We start from the raw sequence: 24,315 nt of genomic DNA on the forward strand, positions 1-24,315 counted from the left end.
AGGATCCAGTGAGGGTCTCACAGAGCCCTGACACTGGGACAGAGGCACCTCTTAGTCTGTGTGTTGTTAAGCAATAAATAAAGGGAAGGACACAGCTGTTTAAATTCTAGCCCCAGTAAAGGTGATTTTTTTTTTTTTTTTGTCCTGGACTCAATGGGGACTGGAATTTCAGTCAGGAAATAAAGAACCCTATGAATGACACAAGCCAGGACTGCTCCAGACCCAGAGAAATGGACCTTTGTAGGGTAGCTAGAAGAGACTACAGGAGATTTTCTGGTCATTAACTGCCAGGAGTGGACAGCCCTGTCTGCAATAGGTATTGCTGAGTGGTAAATAACACCAGAAACAAACCATAGGTTCTCTCCCTATACCAACACCTTACTCTGCCTCAGTGTTGATTTGGGTTTTGAATCTCACTAACTGAGCTTCCCTGACCAATTTTAACCTTCTTCTCTGATCCTTAAAGGAAGAACTGTCAGGGATTTTGTTGCTATCCAGTATTACAGCTGGGAAAACCTTTGTAATTCTAATTGATCTTTCTTATCTCTTCTGCCACTCTCCATTACAGGAAAAAGGAGAGGGGGAAGCAGCTGTCTCCTAACTATGACCATTTTCTTGGCTTTTACCCCTTGACATCTCTCAGTATTCTGCATTGTCAGTACGTACTCAGTGCAGGTGATGCCTAAAGTCAGGGACAGAACAAACCTCCCAACAGAGCACTGAAAATGCCAGGTGAGAAACACATCTTCACTAATGGGGAGCTCTGCAAAGGAAGGACATCCAAACACATACAGGAGAAAAGCAGAGGAGAAAAGAAGCCCCAGGGTCTAGGGACTTTGTTAGCAGTGATGAATAGACCCCATAAGCATTTAACTGCATTCAAAGGTAGTGTAAGGGCAGAAAGTTCAGGAAACTGGCTGGCAGAAAATGACACCATTGCTCCAGAAATGAAGGAACTGAGGAAGGACACTGTGAGGGGAGGGCTGAAGTAGTTAAACAGGAATCTAAGGCTTACTGTGAGACAAAATTTAGGGAGCAGTTTTAAACAACACAAAAATAAATGGAAAAGGAGATAGGATATCAAAACAAGGCAGCAATTTAATACTGATGGTGATAATCACAGATGGGTATTTCTGAGCAAACAGGCACAGGCACACATCAGGGACAGAAATGACCACTGTGCCCAACAGGAAATGGTGCCTGTTCCAGTAGGCTTCAGGAACTTTCCAAAACACAGCACACTGAGGAAAAGCTCTTAACTAGCAGAAGGAAGACTTACCTAGCTTGACACTACATGCTAGGAGCTCCCAGGGAACACGGGAGGATCCCAGCAGGCTGATCACACTGCAGGATGACATCCTCAGCTACTCCTGCCAAAAGCAGGATGATCTAAAGCAGCAATTTTTGCATGCAGTCATGCAAGGCACACACAGCTAGTGGCACTTTCAAGCATGACCACAGCAGAAATTTCTTTGGGTAATAAAGACCTCTAAGGTCCTCAAGCTAGTATGGGGAATAAAGTGATGAAAGGAATGAGAACAAGTATTGTAAAACAACTTTAGGTTTTGTTTCCTTCAAGAACAGAGTAATTTTTTTTGGAAGGCACTTACTCATTACTACTCTACAGGCATTAAAAATTAGTGTCCTTAATAAGCTGGGAAGGACATTCAAATATTTAGAAGAGTACAAGTACTAAGTAATTCATGTAAGTAACAAAAGCACTTTAGTGCTAGAGCAAAATCCAACAAGCACTGCTGTGTGTATTCCCAGACCAAGGAGCAAAAGGGAACATGGCTCATGTGTGAATTCTGGATTCACTGCTGAAGGAGTTTTCTGAGTCCACTTAATTGAATTCTGAAAGATAAACTTCACTGGGGCACAGGCCTAAAATCAATTTTAAAAACCCCAAACATTCTAAAATGTACTTTTTTACAGCATTAAGCACCAACTACCTGTACAGATCTGTAATTTCTATGCCTCTCATCACATGGTGCTTAATTGTAGTTAAATTCATTCGTTTTATTCATTGCTTAGATTTTTCATTATATTGTTGCACACACAGAATCCCCCACATTATTTGTACTTGGTGACCCCTCAAAACATCATCATTCAGCACTCAAAAGGACTGGGATTCTCTCCATATGTATTTAAAAGCAGTTTGACTAAATAAATACATTTCTTTTGCAGAATATTGTAGGAGAACTGGAAAGAAAAAAAAAAAAAAAAAAAAACTATTAAATTGTACCCTATGGAAAAATACCCACTTCTTCATTTTTCTTGAAAGTGTCCAGATCTACACTAAGAAAAATCTTCCACAAATACATCCTGGAAAAACCAACATTTTTGCTCACTGTGGTTTGAATATTCTGTCCAGTTACATGTCTCTGTGAAAGCCATCATTAGATCATTTTCTGTCCCATAGCAACCACTTTGTTTTCTCAGGGAAATAAAATATTTTCACCTCCTCAGGCAATACCTTTCTCTGCGTGGTTCCCTAAATGAAGCTGTTTGTAATCCAAAGCTAACATCCCAATTTACACTGGTCTTCTCAAGGATTTATACCTATGGATGTAGAAAATAAACTGCTAGCCAGAGGCTTTTCTAACTCTATATATGTGTGCATGTCCACAGCAAGAGTCAAAATTTCACATTTTATATAGAAAGCCTTTTAAAAAGAAAGTTTTTAAAAACATTTCCTTATTTAAAATTACAGATTCAAGTTATTAATTTACATCATTAAACAATTATCTGGAAGAGAGTGATGGAAAGAAGAAAGAGGTATTGTTTTAACAATAACAATATTGTTTTAACAATCTGAAGGTGCAATGATAATTTATGTCTGAATTTACTGAGTGATAGGAAAGTAAATAAGCCACCAGAGACTTTCTAGCCATTTGAGAGGATCTTCCCGTAGCTGTCAGAGGTGACTACTTCATGGTAATCCATAAACTTCAGGGCTCCTGGCCACAGCCACCAGTTGTCCAATAAAGGTTCTTAGTTCTTTAACCCAGCCCTCTGTGGAGCTGACTTTGTCTTTAAAAGGATGTTTTAATTATTAAATCACACTAAAGTGACTATACCTATTTTAAATAATTCACTGATGCTGTTTCACTGTGCAAGTCACTGCTGAAATTCCCCACAGGCATTATTACACAGAAGCAAAATGGAGAGAAAGGCAGAGTGGAGTAAAAACCACCAAAGCAGTGGCAAAAAACCCACAGAAGAAGAATTTCTACCACCCTATGACTTGCTGTGATCACCTGGCAGCTTGGGTATTGTCCTGAATGTGGTCTCCATTCAAGCATAAAAGGACTACCATGAAAAAAAGACTTCAAAATTTAATTTTTTTTTAATTTGGTAATCCTATTACATCTTTCCATGGCATCAAAATGTTATTGATTTTAAGTTTAAGCAATGAGGGGCACTGGAACATGCAAAAAGTCTCCTAGAGGAAAATTGAAATGAGAGATGGATGGCTAAACAGGATGCAAACACCCATGCAAAACTCTGTAAGAAGAGAGTAAGAAAAAAAATAAGATTTAACTGGCCATTGTACTACTCCAGCTCTTTAGGAAATCTCATTTCTCCACCCAAATTCTGAAAAAATAAACACTGAGAAGGTTAAAAAGGTAAAAAAAAAGCCAAGATGAAATATTTCCATCTCCAGCCAAGCTTTTCAAACCAGTACAGAAGGAAGGCTGGTAGGAATCAGTTTGTTCTCATGGTACAATTTCAAATTTTTTGTCATTAAGCTTTAATGCAAGGCAAAGACATTATCTGAGCAGCATTTCAATGATGATGCAACGTGATGGGTGCGTTGCATAATGTCACAGGATATCAGAAGATGTGTCCTGGTGTAACCTCCCTCGCTCCCAGGGAGAAGCTCCTGAAAATACAGGAGGCTCTTCACAGCTTGGGAGCCGTCACTGGGAAGTTGTCACTTGTTTTCAATAACTGAGCAGGATTTGTGACTACCCAGCCTCAGTGGGGCCAAATTCTTCCTTATGAAACTGAGCCTCCATTGGCTTCTGCCAGGCTCATCCTTCTCCTTCCATTTGATACAATTCCTGGCTCCTGGGCATGGAGAAGGGGACAAAATCCACTTCAGGCAAGTGCTGTGCTCCTTCCTTTGGGGGCTGACTCAAAGCTGTGCTAATTAAACCAGAGCCCCCCAGGAGGGGCTCCAATCCCATCAATCAGGGATGCCTGGGACAGGGGGGACACTTCAGTCACTGTGTCCTGGGGCAGGGAGGGCTGATCTAAGAGCTAGCTGGGCTCAGGGAACTGCTAAACCACCAGCTAAGTCAAGCCTAGATCAGCTCAAAGCAGGCAAGCAAATATAAATTAGTGGAAGCAAGACTAGCAGTTTTGCAGATTGGTTTTCTAACCTGTTTTGTGTTCTTCATTTTCAGTATTTTGTATTAATTCCTCTGCACGTTCATCCTTTTAAGAATTAGATGAGCTCTCAATGCCCTTTTTTAGAGATGAAAGGTGATGCCACACACTGTGTGTTTATGAACAATTTATCAGTTAAAGATGGAGCAGAATTAGAAAGCCCTGAGATTTTAATTCCTTGTTAAGGAATTGTCATGGCAGCTTCTGACAAGAACAGAAAAATGTCATATAACTAAGCAGAGCTTAGCAGTCAAGATAATTTTCACCTTCTAATAAAACCAAAGCAGGTACACCTATACATTCCTTTACAAAGCCTGTAACCATGGTAGGAAAAGCAGCACAATTTGATTCTGACAACCTGTAATTCCTCGTTATGCCACAGTTTGAATAAAATTTTTAAAAAATCTGCAGGGCCAGTACATTATAACTTTAAACCAAGAAACACAAAACCTAATCAAGCAGCATTGAAAACTTCATCTTTGCTGGGGCTCAGGGGGCAAGGCTTCAAACATTCCTGTTACAGCACAGCACCACTTTGGCTGAAATAACATTAAATGCCTTGAAAATACATTGGGGAAGACCAGTGAAGGAAGTTCTAAGGGGAGCTATGAACAAACAATGGCAGGAGCTTGGGGGTTGACTACCAGGTCTCCAGGATGGAGAACAGCTTCCCACCTTGGGCAAAGAGCAGAGGACACTGCACAGGAATTCAGATGATTGACAAACTGAAATATTTTCATTATAATGCTGATTTCACCAAACTCTTCTCCAGACTGCCCTCATCTTGATCAAAATCAAGAAAAGTGCTATTTGAAATATCTAAACAGCTCTGAGTGGGTCAAGGCTGCAGAGGCAAATTAAAAGCTGTCAGCCCTATCAATACTGGAGCTTCCAGGCACTGTCACTCCTCATGAACACCAGTCCAAAGGAATCTACATCCTGACAATTTCCTATACCAACATGGAACTAACACTGAGAAATTATTTCTTTCTTTCAGGCATAAGAGTGGCAAGCGAAAATAATTAATTCTTTTCTTACTGAATGTCTCTTCCCAGTTTAAGTGACTTCTCTCCAAACAACAGAGAAGCAAATTAAACCATAATACACAACAGTTATCCCATATAATTTATTCCTCCAAAATGTACTGTGCAAGCATCAAGGAAAACAAGGAATCTGAATCATGTCTTACACTCATGATGGAAAACATACTAGCTAATCCATCCCTGCTGATTTTAAAAGTTTATTTGGGTTTTAAGAGAACTCTTTAGTGGGGCTTTTGATGCTCCAAACATGCATTTAAATCCTGGAAATAATTCCTTTGATCCAGAATCAAACACTCAGTCCCACTCCCTTCAGGAACTCAGATCCACAAAGTCATACAATAGATTTAAAGTGTCAGAAGAGCAAATACCTCTAAAACTACACAAAGTGTGTTTAACATTCCCTTTATACTTTCGATAATAGTCAGCACCCTGAAAAACCTCAGATTTCCTCTTCTTTTCTAGGGAATTGGAAGGATTTTATTCCAAGTTTTGAGAACTTAATTACTCTAAAATGGCTTCTGTCACTCACTGCACCATGAAAAATGGATATGCACATTCCCAGATGTCTGGACACATGTCCATGGAAAAGTGGGCTTGCTGTAGGCATACCACAGGAACTCTTTATGTAAGCTTTTCTCATCTACACTGTTCTTGATAAACATTTTACAGAAATAAATTTGAGCCTGTATATTCTACAGCCATCTTCTCTGTAATTCTGCATGGCTTGTACACACAACTTGCAAAAACCAGAGCAGCATCAAGACCATTGGCTCAATTAAATTCCAAAGCTGGGATGATCAAAAGGATATGCATGTCCAAATTCAGCTGACTTTGAGGAAAAAATAAGGAGGGGTTTTTTTAATAATTAAAAAAATTCCAGCCTACAGTGTTCAGTGAAATTTGGAGTCGTTGCAAATCACATTAAAACATCAATACACTAAAACAAAGTAAAATAAATCCATATATTAAGCAATAACCATTTCCATTAAAAGAGTCTGGAAAAAAAATCCTATCTGTATTAATGGAAATAAAGCATTCCCTTTTTTAAGCAGAAGTTTGTCAACCACATCTGTCCTTTTCCTGCTTCACATTTACTGGCTTTCCCAGATAAAAAGGAAGGTAGGACCACATGGAGCAGCCTACCTGCACACAAAATCCTTGCTGAAGTGTCATCTGCAAGAAAACTGGGAGACAAGGTGCTCAACTGCATTTTTCCTTAACAACCTAAATATCCAGTACTCCTTGCAGTAACACCACTTTTAAAATAAGAGTGTTTAGTCTCAAACCTCTCAAGAAGTCACAGCCCCTTTGGCACAGGGACTGGGGTCATGCAGCATTTAATCTCTTCATGAGATAAATTATTTTGTATATATTGGTTCAATATGAAACATTTAAGGAAGATTATTCTATTAATCACAATGAATATACTAAACCCACTTTATTCCATCCATCTTGTCAAGGTTCTCAACGCCATATATGGAGTTCGGAGTCATTCTGAGCCCAAAATTTTTAATACAATCATAGAATGGCTTGGGTTGGAAGGAATCTTCAAGATCATCTTGTTTCATGCCCCTGCCATGGGCAGGGACACCTGCTCCAAGCCCTCTCCAATCTGGCCTGGAATGCTTCCAGTGATGGGGCAGCCACAGCCTCTCTGGGCAACCTGTGCCAGGGCCTCAGCACCCTCACAGGGAGGAATTTCTTCCTAGCAATTCTCTTTACTTACCACCAAGTTTAGCTCAAGTCAACAGATTATGGGTATGTGAAGCCTTTCCTTTTGGAAAGCTGTACGCCTGAAGTATTCCATGTTTCTTTGTTTTACCTTTAGTAGGAACAAGAGCACCAAAATCAGACCTTTCTACTACTGCCCCCAAACAAAAAAATGACCATGGTTTAACCCTTACCTGACAGCAATGGATTCCAGGGACTTCTACTTGGATATGGGAAGCTGGGTCCTTCAAGAAGGGCAAAGGAATGAAGGCAATATCAAAAAGAAGTTAGGTGTCAGAATTCCATATTAGGGGGAGAATTTGAAAGCAGAAACCCACAAAAGCAAAGCTCTTCTGATGGCACAATTTGAAAATGGAAAAATGGACAGAACAAACATTTAGAGGAGATGAGGAAGAAACTTCACTTCCTCTTAGTTCCTCCTGCTCTGCTATCCCTGTCACTTTAAGCATGAAATGAGGAAATGACAATGAGGGACTGGAAGAGCATTGAATGGGATTAAGGCTGGCACAGGAAGGTGGCACAGGACTTGGGAGCTTGGAATATCTTAGAGATATACCTGGAGCCAAGAAACACTGCTTCGAGCAACAAATGTGCAGGTCAGGGAGCAACGTCTGCAGTGGGGGACAAGACACCACCACCACCACCCCCTGCCCTGGAAGTGCAGCAGCACTGGCACAAAAAGAGCTCGCAAAGCACGTGCTGGAATTATTCCAAACGTAAATCACAACCCCAACATCATTTCCCTCTGTTTCTTCTCTGTTATTCTTTGGTTGGGTTTTGAGAATTCATATTTTACAACCCAAAACCAGCCCGAGTATTTTCTCTGACATTTTCAGCACCAAATACTGTAAGAGGTTCATAAAGCACTTGTTGGACTGGTTTTAAATATTTATTGCATTCTGTTATTGTAGCTTTTAATCTGTATCTGCTTTTTAAGCAGCTGCACTATTCACTGCCTAGTTTACTATGCAGCCCTTACAGTTTCACACTCCTTCAATCTTTTATCTCATAAAATATCAGGCTAAGCTGAGTTTGAAAGCACCTTTGAAACATACTTTGCTACACTTCATGTCTGGATGTCTGTAATTCCAAGGAATATTGTTACAGCTGGGGAGTTTGGAAGAGTTCTAGTTTAGAAGACTGTTTTGTTCAGTTATTTTAGGAAGCTCTTTTTAGCCACACTCCACAGGACTCTCATATTGAACACCATTATCTGAAGTATTTATTATGTTTAAAGCAGCCCTGGAAGGTTTCACATTTCACTGTTCCAATTAAATATTTTGTTTAGAATGGCCCATAAATTTCAGAGTTTTGATATTTTAGGGATCCAATTATGATCTTGAATAAATGCCTTATAAATACAATCTAACCACAAGCAAACAAGGACAACTATTGTGCTTTAATTTCCTAAAGATCTGGAGCATCAAAGTGTATTTCTCCAATAAGCTGAAAAAGAAGAAAATAGCTGCATAATCCAGGACTGAAACAAATGTACAGTAAAATACTTAAATGCCCCTTAATAAATTAATAAAGGAAAAATTTGAAGAGGTTTTTCTAATAAGTGGATCATGGTGGGTTGAAGTGTTACTTCAATTATTACAGCATTTAATGGGTTTAGCTCTACCTCCGTGAAACATTCCACATGTTACACACAAGAATTGCCTCTGTCTGTGCCCCAGGGCTGCTAGAGCCGGAAAGGATACTCCAAATTATCCCTCTGGGACACATTAAAGAGCAAGAAGGAGGAGCGAGAAGGAATCAGTGTTCTGAGCTGACAGGAGTGACAGAGAAATAAATTTAAAAAAACCCTGTTCCTGATAGTTTCCAGGAAGCTCAAGCAGCAGGTACAACAATGTGGCATTGAAATCTTGAGGGGGAGTCTCAAGGAAAATAAGCTTGTACTGGAAAATTGGCAACTGGCTTTTTCATTCAAATAACAGGTAGTCAAGGGGAAAAGAAGAGAAAAAGCAAACGTTGCCAATATTTTGGCACTTGTAGGAGTTCTCCAAAAAAAGCATATCTAGGTTCTCTCCAGCTTTAACCTGAGAAAGAAATGCACATTAATGCTGCAAAGGAGCTGACACTTTTAATCTGCAGCCCACTCAGCCAAGGAACATCCACTTATACACCCTCATGCATTATTCACCAAGAAAATTGAAATAATCTACCCGTGGTTAAGCAGCTCGGAAGCAAATGCAAATCAAGGGAAAGCAGCTGAGAACGAGGATCATTCACAACTCCTGACACTCCTCCACAAGACTGGAGCCTCCCGTGGGAGCAGCCAAATCATTACAACCCAAATCCCCACGTCTGTGCCTGGGAATTGTCCTGGTGGCACAAGCACTGACCTGTGGCCATGCTTGGAAAAGGAACTTGCTCAGTTTTTACACCGGTAGATTCTCACTCCTAGTCATTGAAGGTGTGTCCTTAGGCACACACCTGAGAAAGTCTGTATTATTATTATTGTTATTATTACCACCATCATCATCATCATCCCATAAAGATAATTCTAGCACTGGCTGCAATCCTCTTCATTCCATATCTGACTTGTGAAACTTTGGGCATGGAATATAAAGTTATTTAAAGAAAATCTCCAGCAAAGGAAGAAGTTATTGCTGTCACCACCTTCATTTTTAGTACTGAGATTTAATGGGAAATATCTTAGGCCATGATTTACAGCAATTATTTTATTATCTTTAGGAATATACTTGAAGATCAGAAGGAATAAATTAATTTTTTGCCTCCATCCCAGTCAGCTGTTTTGAAGCTCTCCACCATTACTTACAGGCTAATGTAAACAGGAGAGAGATGAATAATTCTTGTAAGTTTATACAAATTACTCTGGATAAATTCTCCATGAAATCTACATAAATCTTATATTATGAAGTATTTCCATGTGCCTGAATTTATTATCATCTAAGTGGTTGTAAGCACTCAGGTGGTTGTAAACTCCATGCATTAATGTTTTCTTCATCAGAATTCAATCGTTTTAACCCCTCTGGTTTTAAGGCAAAACCATTACAGTTTTGTTTGTGCTTAATTCTTCCCCATAGATCTTCTACAGCAAAGAAGTTTTCAATTCAATGGAATTACCTACTCTATACCTGATTTCATGAAATTACAAAAATGAGAGAAAGCAGAAAACTTTCCTGTCATAACCATAAAACTATGAAGTATAAAATAATGAATAAAAAAATTAAATAGGCCTCACTCCAGATAACAAAAATACCCATTAGGGTTATATATTTTTTTCAGTCCTTTCAGAAATATATTTGACTATCAGAAGGCCTAAAGAAAAAAAGAAATCTTAAATTTCAGACATTGCAGGTACGATGAGAAAAAAATGTGTTTCTACACACAGAATTTGTGATGAAAAACTGCTCCAGCAAGAATTTGGTGAGTGTAATTGTATTTTCCTTCATGGATTTTGAGTTAAATTCCCTGTATTGTAGTGATTCTGCAGCAACAGATATCCTCAACCAAGGGAAACAGGAGCCCAGGACAGAGAAAACAGGGCTGGGCCCTTCTTTGTGGAAGGTAACCAAGACATTTTTAATGTTCATATAATCCAGACCAAAACTGCCATGGGGCCTTTTGGAAGATTTCCACAGAGATCCCCACTTTTCCCCAGGAAGCCCAAGAACATCCCCATGGAATGTTATCTCTAACTTGGTCCTTCAAAGGTGATGCTTTCACTACAGAATTATAATAAATATTCCACGGACTGGAGGTATTTCCTAGCCAAAAATTGCCCCTAAATTTCAGATCAACTGAAAGCCTAAAAAATCATTTGCAATAAGCTATTTATTATGTCACTGGCACCTTGTAAACACATCCTTAAAATTAAACTGATCATTCATTTAGGTTGAATAATTAAAAATCTCCTCTGCTTCAATTGCTGACCCAAGATACAAAGCAGTGGCATCCCAGAAATACAGGAGCTGAAATAGGTACCCAAGTATTTTGCAAATTCTTCAGAACTCTCTTCACATTTCAACTAAAATGACCTTATCCCAAATTTTATGCAGTAAAAAAGAGAAAAACCTGACTATCAGTAGACAGAGATCTGAATTTGATTTCAAGCTTCGTGTGCATCCAGTGCTAATTACACAGATTTTTTTTCAACATGTCTGCAAGGAAAACAAAACAACACAGAAAGGTAGCCCTAATAGTTTATTTTATACACATGTAAATTTTGGCTCTGTGTGTCTAGTTTTATGTGATTAAATGATATTGAGCTTTGCAGAAAATATTCTTTATCTAATGAGAAAAGACTGATCTGGATTTGATCACTGTAAAAGCCACCCATTCTCATTTTGCCACACCAGAAGTAAAAAAATCTAAATTGTTATTTAACATCATACCAAAGCTATTTGTTTAAGGACATCCAGCAGAGGTGACCTTGCATTCTCAAAGTCAAATTTCAGGAGTACTGACCCCCCAAAAAAATAGACAAAACTTGCTAGAATTCTGAGATTTCCTTACCATGATATGATACTTGCCTGACTTTCCCTTATTGCCTGGGAGGAATTCAACCAGAATGGGGAATTTAATCCTCCACATTATGTATTTTAATGACTCATTGTTTTCCTATTTCTTTCTAGTTCCTGCAAAGCTTAATGGACTTGAGCATGATTATTAAAATGCTGCAAATAAAAAGAATTTTTAAAATCTTGAAGTATTAAAAAAAAAAGTGGAGATGCAGTAAAGGACGTTCTAAAATTGGAGCCCATTTTGTTGGGGATGGGAGCAAAGTGTCTGAGCCATATGCTGGTGTAACACAGGCAAACGGGATACAAAGCTTATGTCACTGCAACTTGCTCCTTCAGAAAGCAGCTATGGCAGAAATAATCCCCAAATCTTACATTTCAATTTACATGCAGCTCCAGATCAGCACCAACATTTGGATATCGGAAGTTCATTAGAGTTTATCTTCCTGGGTCAAGAACACGCTGTTACCAAATAATAAATAGAAATAAATGGGTACTAAACAACTCCTTACACCCATTTTACTCAATCATTTTTTTCACTTGAACAGAAGACCAGAAGAGAAGCAGATTTTTTTAAATCTGCACAGTTATCTTTCAGATGGCATAAGACACAGTCCTGCAGCTGCCAGGGAAAAAAAAAAGAAAAGATTTTGTGGTTTTTCTTCTCCAAGAGGAAACCCAAACACACCCTAAGATAAGGCCTAGCCTAAATCCTCAATAATTTCAGTGGCTTTTATCCAGATTTACACTTCTTTAATGCAGAACTCGATTTGTCACTTGCATAACAGAGTTCAGACACCAGAAAAACTCCCCATCTTTTGAACTGTCTCTCTCCTCAGCTGGCACAGAACAAACTGCAACTGGTGATTTGGACACAGCCATGGGTGGACAGAAACACAAACTGTATTTGGATAATCCCACAGTGCAGGGGGTTTTTTGCTTTTTTTTTTTTTTTAATAAGAAAAAAATAACAGACAAATCCCAAAATCTGTTAAGTCTACGATGTGACCAAAAATTTCTTCCCAAGCACTATTCCTTCCAAATCTCTGGGCATGACAAAAATTATGTTTAACTGCATAAAACTTCTGCCAGTACATAACTTTGAAATGTACTTTCTAAGATAAGAGCCTGGACTCCACAGAAGGATGAGAAGCAGTTTTAGCCCACAGGGAATTTGACTCGACCAGACCTTCTCTTATTTAAAAGAAAAACACGATAAAAATCCTTTGGTGCAGGCATGTGGAGAGAAAGCTCCACCAGCTTTGAGGTAGACTGGCTTCAAACTTCAGTTTTTGTCAGGAAAGATGATGAAAGGGAAAACCTCATCCCACCATCATGAGAAAATTTCTGTCCTCCCACTATGCACAGACAAAGCAGCAATGAAGTCCCTTCCTCCTACTCCCCCCCACCCAAAAAAGGTGACAAAAAGGAAAACACGGTCCTGTGTTAAAAACCTAAAGCATGTCCTATATTAGCAATCTCGCTAATGAAATTTGCTTTCATTTAGTTGAAATAAACAATATCAGATTCGTTCCTTTTTTTTTTTTTGTTTCTCTTGGTTAACTTTACACATAAGAATTTTCCTCTGTTGCTGATGAAGATGTCTGAATAAACAGTGCTATGCTAATGGATCAAAAGATCAAAAATATTCTGTCCTAAGCACAGAGTGGAAAGGAACAAAGTCACCAGACTCTTGGGATCACTTTTAACTACTTTTAATTCCTAAACTCCAATCTCAATGTCACAGACCTTGCAAAATGTGGAAGTTCCTGGATCCAATCGAAGAAGTGTTTGAAAAAGAAAAAGAATTTTAGGTTAGGATCAGTCAAACTCTGAAAAGGTGGCAGAGATTACCCTGCACAGGGCTGGAATTCAGCCTTGCTCTCTTTTAGGATGAGGGAATGATTTTCCTTATCCAATTATCTTAGCATTTTGTACAGAATTACTTGAGGGAATCAAAAATCAACATATGCAGAAATCACTGCAGCTTCCTCAGATGCAAGAAAGGGTTGGATCTTACAGGGGAACAGAAGCTGGATAACCCAGCAAAGAACCGGGAGAGCACAGAGGTACAATACAGAACAGAGCTGGCACTGACAGAAGTGAAAGAAAAATGAAGGAAGGTGACAAAAAAAATAAAGAAACAGGAAAGAAAACACGATTAAATGGCAAAGTGATCCAAAACAGGCGAGATGCAACCAGCGGGAAAAAAATTATAATATCGTTATTTGGGGTGAAATTAGTAGTTAGACAAATCCAGGTGAGGTGCTGAATAAAAGGCTCTGGATGTTACAGCTGATCACAGACTGAACCTGGGGCAGACCAATGACCTCATTCCAAGCATTCCTCAAACCACCTTGATGCTGTCTGGCTACACCAACAACCTCCCTGTTGTGAAGTTTTCAGAATTAAAAATTAAACACAGTTCAAAACTAAGCTCAGGGCTTCCAGTCTGTGGCCTCTCAGGTGCTGCCTCTGCGCATGTGTAAAAATCTTCTGGTATTGCCCTCAAATCTTTTCTTAGTCCCAGCTCAAGGAACTTTTTCTTGCCTTTTTGCTACACTGCAGGTCATTGCAAGGGGTTCTTTGCTGTTTTTTTTCAATTTCCACCCCAGGAAAATCAACTTTGCCATGGGGCAGGACTGCAGTGCTTGGCCCTGCAGCCAGGTCAGTGCCAGAGTCCCTGTGTGGGTCACAAAGAACCAGAGCATCTCCTTTCCTCCCTCCAAGATCCCTACCTCCTGCTTATTTTTAAGACAGGGGATCCCCTGTCAGGGTTTAAGCACAACCCCTTGGAGCAGATCAGGGAGAAAGAGGCATCAGGCTCCTCAGCATCTCACATTCCTCAGGTAACTGTTCAATACTGAATGCTGAATAGAATTGCCCTGGAACACCTCTGGATAAGGGGGGGGACATTTCTGAGCCACTAGTACTTGAGAATCCTTTATTCAAAGGCATTTTTTATGGAATTATCTGGAAATAGTCAATTGACTGCTAAAATATAGCTAACAAAATGTACCATTCCACTTGTTATTTTATTTGTTTTTCTATGCATCATTTCCTGCCTTTAATTTAAATTCCATGCCCTCTAAGAAATGCAATCTCACAGATCTTCCCCTTTATTTTCCTGTAACAATATCATAGCAGTTTTCTCTAGCTATTTACAATCTCTTCGTTCCCTTCACAGCTTTTCCAAGCCATGGAATGAAGAATTATGTAAAAATAGGCCACAAGAAACCAGACACACTTGATCTGCACAGCAAAAATAGAGCTCTTTAGCACCTGGCATTCTCAAGAGTGGTAATGAAGCTGGCAAGATAAGCCAGGCTTTGACCCAAAATAAAAAGCTTAGCCCTCACAAGAAGGTTAAATTTCAACTAACACAAAAATTCTGTCTTTTGGTTTCTTGCAAGGTGTGACCCCAGACATCTGGACAAGCAGAGGGATTGGGCTGACCACAGGTGGGAAATGCAGGAAGAGGACAAGCAGCACATATGAAAACATTAATTTTAGCCTGTCACAATCCCTGAGGCCAAATTACAAAAACCCCCTGGTGCCTGCAATCCCAGGAGTGCTCATGGCTGAGGGGGAAGCCAAAAGAAAGGAAAGGGACCCAAAGGACAAACCAACAAGCCTGCAGTTGTGAGGTTTTTTTCAGGAGCAACAAATAAATTCTTCAGGATAAATAACTGATCTGTGTTGAATTACAGATTTGATGAGGCACATTTAAAACTGAAAACGCATCACAGAGTTTATGTTAAATTTTGCTACCTCAGATGTTCCAAAGAGTTGTGAGAGGCTGTTTCCCAAGATGAAAATGCTATAATGTGAAAGATTATGCAGAGGGAATGCAAGTTTATCAAGTAATGGGGCTTTTGGTAAGAGAACACATAGGAGGAGGAACAAAATCTGGACTTCTGGAGTCAGCAGAAGTATGTAACAGAAACCAGAGATACCTCTACATATACACAGATAATACAATCTTAATGTCGTAAATCTTCAATTCAATAAATCTCTGTTGTTCTCATTCAGCAGGGATTTCATCCAATTAGAGCCACTTGGCTGACATCTACTTTGCAAGTTTTTTTCTGAATCAAGGTGGCATCATAATTCTGTCTTTTATGAACAATTCTGAGCAATTACTTCAGCAACACCACCTAGAAAATTGAAGAAGAAAAAACAGGCTCTTGGCTTCAATATCAGAAATTATCAAGATGCATAGAATGGAAAAGTAAACAAAATCAAAGCAGAATTGAGATTTGCTAAGGGGACAACCTTGTTGGACACCATGAGGCATCCCAGGCCATGCAAGGCATCCAGCAGTGAAATAAAATGGGAGAAATTAATACCTCCAAACACCAGCTCATTAAAAGGGAGAGAGAGTGACAAAAAAGGTTCAAGTATCATCATTAGGTTTGGATTTCCTGGAATCTCTGTCCAAGATCCTAAGCAGACCTGATTTAAATACTCAAAGTGTTTACTCTGAAAATGTCTTCCACAGTGTGACAAGACCTTGACTTCAAAAGCTGCATCTTACCCTGAACTCCACTGGAAAGACTCAGAGCCAGCCCAGGCTCTGGGCTGAGATTGAGATATAAATGGAGTGACAGCAGCAGCGTGAAATATTGTGAGCAGTGTGAAATACAGTGTGAAATATTACACTCATTACAAAGCCCTGCGCTCCCAAGCCTGTCCCTTTATCAAGCCTCATCTAGAATGTGACAACAAACAGGCTCCTGGGATGATACTATTTCCTTTTAAAGAGGCTGAATATTATTGGATCAATTGTCACAAAGTTATGACTGTAGTATCTTGTTATTAAAATCAGAGTATTTATAAGGCATTACAACAAATTTCTTCAGTGAAGCTTCACTTCTTAAATTGTCAAACCATTGTATACTGAACAGAAAACATAACATCAACTTCATTTCTATAAGTAATGGAGGTTGACTAAAAACTGGTATGTTGAGCTGTTAAAAATGATGTCAACATAAATTCAACATAATAGAAAGAGGAGTTGCAAGTAAGGGTGTCAATATAAATAAAAGCAGACAGATTAGCAATTATATAGTCCAATATTAACAACTGAATAGTCCAACTTAAGCCTTTTCAAGTTTATTTGAACCAATCTAAAAGTCAGATGGTAGCCTTGAAATCATGCAAATAGTTAGTTTTATATTCATAGGAAGGGATTTTTTTTTTAAATACAAATATTTGTTTCATACAATTGGAAAATTAATAAAATTACATCTATTTTTGGAAGGCTGGATCTCATCCAGATCCAATTTTTCATGGATGTTCCTGCCTTCCCCAAACAGAATTCTTTTCCATAAAGCAATGATGGCACATAAAAATCCACGTACTCACAAGTTACAAACCCAATCCTGTGCCATCAGTCTTAACTTTGTGGTCTACTTTTAGCCTAATTACAGAAAGGAAATTATTGGGTGCATAAAGAGGTTTGTGATGAAGTGCTCAGCATAAGGACCTACATTACACTCAGAGTTTCATGGGGTTTAATTTTCCCTTCTCTTTTTTTTTCTTTTGGGATTTTTAGGGTTTTGGGGCAGGTTTGGGGGTATTTGGTGAGGGGTCTGTTTGCTAGGTTTTTTTAATTAATCTCTGCATTTACTTTGGGAAGCACAGGAATTTTCTTCAGGAATCATTCCTGACTATTTTTAACAAGCTCTATTTTCCTTTTTTTTTTTTTTTAAGTAGCATTTATTTCATGTGCTTTCATCTCTTTTTTCTGTGTTCTCACCATTGTAAATGGAAGTAATAGAGAGCCCTGGGAGCCTCCACACATCTCTTTCCCCACTTGTCCTACCTCTATTTTTGACCTGGCTCCGCTGTTAGAAATCCTGCATGGCATTTGACACCATCTTAGAGAGCTCTTGAGGCTCATGTAGAAAAATGATTTAAAGAAAACACATTAACTTTTGAGGAATACCAGAACTCTCTGGGAGGCTCTTCAAACACTTTGCCTTCTGTAGTATCCTTTACTGGGTAGCCTGATACCTGATCAGAGCTGCATTGACACATCCTTTAGCTCAGCAACCGTTGGTTTCCTAATATTCTAATATTGGTGTGGCCATCCAAACCCTCCTGTTTTGTTACACTGAGACCTAGATATCTATAGATATATAGATATAATATCATGATTGAAATGCACAGATCACATATTCCAAAAGGCAGAGCCTTTTTGAAAAGGCACAATTACAGCAAATTTAGGGATACCGATTTTAGTGGAGCCTGAGAAAAGTTGGCAGAGGATGCCTCGGATAACGCTGATCAAACTGCAGTAGAAATAAACCCCACCATAAACGTGGTGGTTTCCTAGATCTCATTTAAACCTCAGAGATTTTCCTCTCCAATATTTCAGCACTGAGTCGCTCAGGAAAGAAAATGTGGCACTGACACAGCACAGTGGAGGAGTCTCAGCCACACTCAGGGTCCAGCTGCAGCAGCCAGAGTGATTTCAGAAACAACATATGTCTGTTCTAAGAAGGGGTGATCAACTCCAGAACAACAAAAGGATCCAGCCCCATCAGATCACAAGACCAGAACACAGTTTTCCAAATCCCATTTACAGTATTGCAGGTCTTTAAACAAGGCAAAATGCTTTTTCTGGTTCTAATCCAGTTGAAACAAGAGTTAGTTAATATAAAAGCTGTAATCTGCAATGAGAAGGTCAGACAGCATGATCACATAAACCTCTTCCTGTTTTGTCATCTATGGCCTATAAAACTGAAACAGAGGTGACTGAACAAACTTCAGGACAGAGATAAACTCAAAAGTACTATTTTCTTTTTACAACCCCTCAGCCAAATGCAACTCCTTAACTAATTCTAGCTTCCCTTGTGTCCCAAAGACATCCTGGTGCAGGATCAGGCACCAGGCTGAATCAGAAAGCAGATTCCTGAGGGATGGGTCACCTGCTGACCATTTCCAGCGCTTCCAAGGGGAGCTACTGGGACCAGAAGAATCCAGTTGCAAGACTGAACAACCTTGTGAGTTTCACTCACAGGGATTAACTGAAAATCATGATTGGAAGTTCCAGTTTGGCTGAAATATTAGTTCAGAATTGCAGCATTTGAGGGCTTTGGGGTACTTGCACTGCTGTCTGCTCCCAGCCTGACCCTTGGCTGCATAGTGAGCTCAATGGCACTACCCTTCTATGGACTCCACTAAATTAGTTTTTGTAAAGCAAGAAATTAACCTTATTCATTTGATAACTTGTTTGATATACAAAAGTACATTTCATTTTTGTCCCTGTCATAGCCACTGTCACTGGGATCTTCAAATCACTTTTTCCACTTGTGTTTTATGGCTTTATTTCTTTTTCTAATTCTGTGACTCACACTAGTTCTGACCATGGCCTCTGATTTTATTTCCCTGCACAGTCCCTCAGGGGGGTCAAGACAGTGAAAACTGTTTTTAAAAAAACACCAAGGGGAAAAAAGCCACTACTAGTGAAAGGATGGTGTCTCAAAGCAGCCAAAACTCCTGAAGGGCTTGGGAAAGGTTTCTGACCCAACTCTGAGGAACCAACTCTGATGCCAGGAATGCTGCTGAAAGCAGCACATTCCAGCTGCTGGATACAATGGTCCCAGCCTGGAAGGTGCAGAGAGGGTGAGAGACATTTCTGCTGAGGAGAAACCATGGACTGGCAGCTGGCTGGAAGCCAGATTTGGGGGAGGCAGGAGCTACAGGCCCTGGAAACACTTCCAGCCTTTTGGATCTGGGTGTAAAGATTGGGGCAAGGCTCAAACACAGAGCAATCCCCCCCTTCCTTTCCCCTGCCACCCTCCCAGGCACCTGCAGGGGATGTGCCAGCGTGACCTGCAGCCAGAGTTCTGCCTGAGACCAAAACTAGCTCAAGGGCCCTTAGAGCAGCCTGGGATCCCTCCAGTGGGTTATTTTTGGCTCAAGTGCCAGGCTCTTCTGGTTCAGTCTGTAAAATAAAGCCTAGGAGGAGTAGGTGTGGCAGTCATTGCCTACCTGGCAGGTGGCAAGGACGTGCTGCAGGCTGGTCTCCAAAAGCAGGCCAGAGCATTCTGCAATCAGCTGTACTCAAAGGAGCACCTACACATGGCACCAGCTCTCTGCTCTCCTTCCTGCTCAGAATTTCAAGTAAGCCTCAGAAAGGGCCACACACCACAGAATTTGCACACCTCAGCCTGCAGTCCTTGTTACATGCAAAGAATACACCCAAGTTCAAAGACCAAGAGCAACCAGCTGCTTGATGAAGTTTAAACTTTGAAATAAAGCGAATTACTGTATGGTTTTGCACCAATGCACACACAGAAATAACTCACTTGTGATTAAAGGGAAAAGGAAAAGCATGGTAAGTTTTTCAAGCTCTGCCCTACATTTCAGTATGAAATTACATTAACACACAATTCCCACTTTTCCAATTTGTTTGCGGCCACATAGCAAGACTGAGTACAGGAAAATCTATTTCTTGCAACCATTCAGAGGAAAACAGAGAAATAATAGCAACAGATTTATTTCATATCAACCAGTATTGCTTGTAACCCAGCCTAAACATCATTAATGCAAAGAGGTGTTTTTCCATGAACACAGAAGTAATTATTTGTTTAGCACAGATATTTGAAAGAAATTGCAAAAGGAACACAGGATTATGATATTCTACCACACAATATGCATTTAAAACGTGGGAAATTCACACCTCAGTGGTTTTGCCATCCAGATTACACAGATATCATTCTTTTTCCACATAAAATGCTCACTAACATTTGAAACAGGTAATGCTACTCCCAAATGACAACTGCACAGGGCTACAATAGATGTTTCTGTCCCTTTTGTTTCTATTAAATAGCAAGTGATAAAAATAGAACAAGTCACTGCATGCTGCCGACAGTTTTGTAGATTTTCCTTCTGCTTTGCTGCCTTTTCCTCTTTCTTATGTTATCTGTCTCAATCTGATTTCTCTTAGCTTGAGGAGTATTCTGCAGGCATTTGATTGATGAAAATCAAAATTACTGAACCATTCCCCAAACCCAAATAAATAAGTAAACAAACAGAATATTCCTTAGGCTGGCCAGCATTTATTAGCAACACTTGCAGCTGAAAAACCAAGATTGCTGACCTCAATCACTCTCATCTAATTAAAGCAAATTAGTTAGAAAAGCAATTCTACCACAAACCAGCTAATATCCTTGTGTTCTGAAATACCTGTTCTGCCTATTCCACAATAAAATACACATTCCTTTTGTTTACAGTCACAATGCCAGTTTAAAATCCCACATTTTTACTCATACTTGAAAAATGTTTAATTTCAAAGCAATTTCTACATGTGGAATGTGTCTACAGACTGTATTAGCAGATTTTCAAAATTATCAAAATAAAAACACCCATGTGAAAGCACAGACAAACCATCACACACACACATCTCTCTGCATAATTATAGAGGAATACAGGAACTCTGACTTGAAGCCTAGCAACAGTATCCAAGTATTAGTTAGTCTGCTAATCAACTACCAAAAACTCACACACCAGCTCAATGTGCTTCATTTTCCTAAAGCAAACAAAAAACCAGACAAAAGAATCCTATCAGTCCTGGCTCCAGAGCTGCTGAAGGACAAGATGCACAATAGAAAACAAACCTTGTTCACTTGAAGAAGAACAACCCATGTCATTTACTCCGTCTGAAAATTCATCCCATCACAAAGAACCAAGGCAAAAGAGAGATTTAAAAATAGGTTATCCAAGTCAAAGGATTATCAGCTTGCAACACACTTAATATCTGCATATCTGTATGTAATGAAAGCTTCAAAATTCTTACATATATGATTGGGTTTTGTACCTCCATCCTATAGAAGCCATAGTAAATTCTGTACAGCAAATGCTTCCTAAATCTGCTGTGCTCATTTACTCACAGACAGCTGCAGGCTGGATGAAAACAATCAGGGATTAACTTTTCTATTCATCACATCTTTTAATCCATTACTTTCTCTTAGTTTGCAATAAATAAATGCATAAAGTTAAATAAATTATAAATGTGCTATGATTAGTTAAAAGAAATAAGAAGTTTAAAAGGGACACTATTATTATTATTAAATATTTTTAATGGTGTGCAACTGCTGTATATCAGGGGTATGTGTAAGGTCTTCCTCAAACCATAAAAGAAGATGCAACAATAGTCACTGAGCTGGGATACACTTCTGGGTCCCAACAACTTCCAAAATAACCAATAATTAAAATAAGCTACTCTGGTGCTGTAATTATTCTTTAAAAAAAAAAAACCAAAAAAAGAAAAAAATCAACAAAAAAAATAATTTGGGGGTATGATGAATTGAAATAATCTGAGAAGCCACACTAAGCATTTCATACTGCTTGTAAAACGAGTTTCTAAGTACCTTATGGTAATAGGGTTTCTTGCTTTATGAAAAATACTATTGTCATTTGTTTCAAATAGGATTACTTTTTAAATGATATGGCAATTTCCATCCACCTTTCAAACATCTGCCATGAAAACAAAAGGGATTCCCTCATAAAAGAGAAATACAATGAAATCTGCATCTTGTTTTTAATCCTTTATGAGCATCTCTTTTTTTCTGCCCTTGGATTCCATTATCTTTTCTGTTTGATTCAGTCTTATAAAACAGCCTCATCCCAGTCCAGAGTAAGAACTTTCCTGGTAGAATCAGCCAGGGGGTTTTTATTGGACTAAAGCCACAGGAATCCCTTGCAAGGCTTTTTCTTCATAGGTTTATTCACATTACTCCATGGGACATTATACTCACCTTTTTTGGCTCTAAAATATTTTTTATATTTTTCTTCTTTTTCCAGAACAGCTGGAAGTCTTACAATTATTGCAAATAAGCTAATTTTATATACGCCTAGTTTTCATATCTATCTGATGTGAAAGTGCTTTACAATTAAATTAAAAGAAGGACAATCTTGGTGGGATTCGATCTGTAGGACAAAGATTTCGTGCCTCTGATGTAAATCAGAATTTTCTATTTCTAAAATAGAGTCTAAAATAATTACAAAGTGCAAAGAGATTGGGATTATTAAGTGAACTTAAAACAATAACAAGTTTTAATGAACTGGTTCAATATCAAAATTCAGAATCTAAACAAAAATATTTTCTGAGGGATGAGTGATTAAAAGTTTCTCAAGAGACTTGATAGTATGAATAGTGCTCATCTTCCTGAGGATACTTCCCAAGCTCTTCACTATTCCTTCCCCCTCTGCTGTCTCTAAGGAGGTGCATTACTCAAGTGATAAATTTTGGAATACATCCAAAATTATAGGAACACAGTGGGTAACCAGACAAGCACAAGAAGCAAAAGCCAACTTGCTGAAGCTGAAATGCTGACATCACTCTGCACATTCATCATCACAGCAGCTCTCAGGTTTTCTGCTCAGGATTTGGTTCTTTGATTTACTCTTCTTTTTTTTTTTTCTCCACTAGGAGACTCCAAAAATGGACATTTTAACAACTCGTTTCTCATAAGTAATAAAACTTAAAGGACAAATGTATGGCTCAATTAAATTAGGTGGGAGGAAATAAAATAATGTAATGTTTACTCTTTAAGACAAATCTATTAATTTAAACAGTCATGCTCAAGCCACCATCTTGCAAAAATGGCGAATGAATAATGGAAGCACCAATATTTCTATTTTTCAGTGGCAAAGATGGAGGCATCAGAAAAATTTGGAGAATCTTCCCATAGAAAGTATTTTCTAAAATTTTTTCTAGAAATCACCAAATCCTATAAGTCAGCAAAAAAACCCCATTACCCATACGTAAATATAAACAACAATAAGACACTCAACCTATTAAGAATAACATGTTCATTTTTAATTCATGCTTTACAGGTTATTAATAAATATAGATTGATGAAGAATTCTTATTTGGAAAGGAACTATCCCATTATCCCAGGTTAAAAAAAAAAACCCTTCCAGCCTATCTCTGAACCTTTATGCAGAAGTTATGACTTTGGTGCATTTTGCCCTCAGTTTTCTCAGTGCACACAGCAAGAGCTGAAAGTGCTACAAGAACTTACATTACCACAGAACCCTCAACCATATCCCTGCAGATCATATGCAACAAGGAAGGGAAAGGGAAAGTAGTCCTTAATCCACATCCTTAGTTTTATATTTCATGTGAGCTGGCCTCATTTCCCACATAAATGAAATACTCAAGTCAGAGATTTGCCTTGCTGAGTTAAATCAGTGCCGGCGAGTACACAGAGTCTCCTGCTGCAAAAGAAATGCCTCTTTTTGTTCAACTTCAGGATATTTCTCTGGAATTTAAATTAACTTGAATTAAAGCATTTTAACCTATTTTGTTAAACTGTATTAGGCATCATTTGTATCAAACTGGCTTTTATTTTAATGGCAAATCTCTCTGCATAAAAAGATATTGAAAGAGCCTCCAATTTTTTTGTCAGGGGCCCTTAAGGCCCTTAATGCCACCAAACTCAGAGAGAGGGAATGCTGTCATGGATGTGGGGAGTTGGCTTCTACCATATATTCATTTAATTGTAGAGAAGCATCTTTCTCCATTTTCATCTTTTGATCAGTTATTTCTATTTGGGAGCTGCTTTTAGGTGAGGCCAAAACAACTTGCAAGAGCCAATCTGGAAGGGAAGTGGATGTGTATTTAGTTTATTACAAACTGA

The 24,315-nt window shown here is 38.8% G+C and overlaps 1 protein-coding gene across 2 annotated transcripts in view; it reads right to left on the reverse strand.

The window, feature by feature from the left end:
* SHANK2 (SH3 and multiple ankyrin repeat domains 2) overlaps positions 1 to 24,315 on the reverse strand; it is a 249,980-nt gene that overhangs the window by 193,642 nt on the left and 32,023 nt on the right. Inside the window, exon 10 of one of the 2 annotated variants that reach the window (XM_066552105.1) lies at positions 7,343 to 7,393. The exons of the other annotated variant lie outside the window; for it this stretch is intronic. Coding sequence (XP_066408202.1) covers positions 7,343 to 7,393 — 51 coding nt within the window. The remainder of the gene's footprint in view (positions 1 to 7,342; positions 7,394 to 24,315) is intronic. 2 annotated transcript variants of the gene reach the window in all.

This window comes from Molothrus aeneus, chromosome 6, assembly GCF_037042795.1.
Source record: "Molothrus aeneus isolate 106 chromosome 6, BPBGC_Maene_1.0, whole genome shotgun sequence".
Taxonomy (NCBI): domain Eukaryota; kingdom Metazoa; phylum Chordata; class Aves; order Passeriformes; family Icteridae; genus Molothrus; species Molothrus aeneus.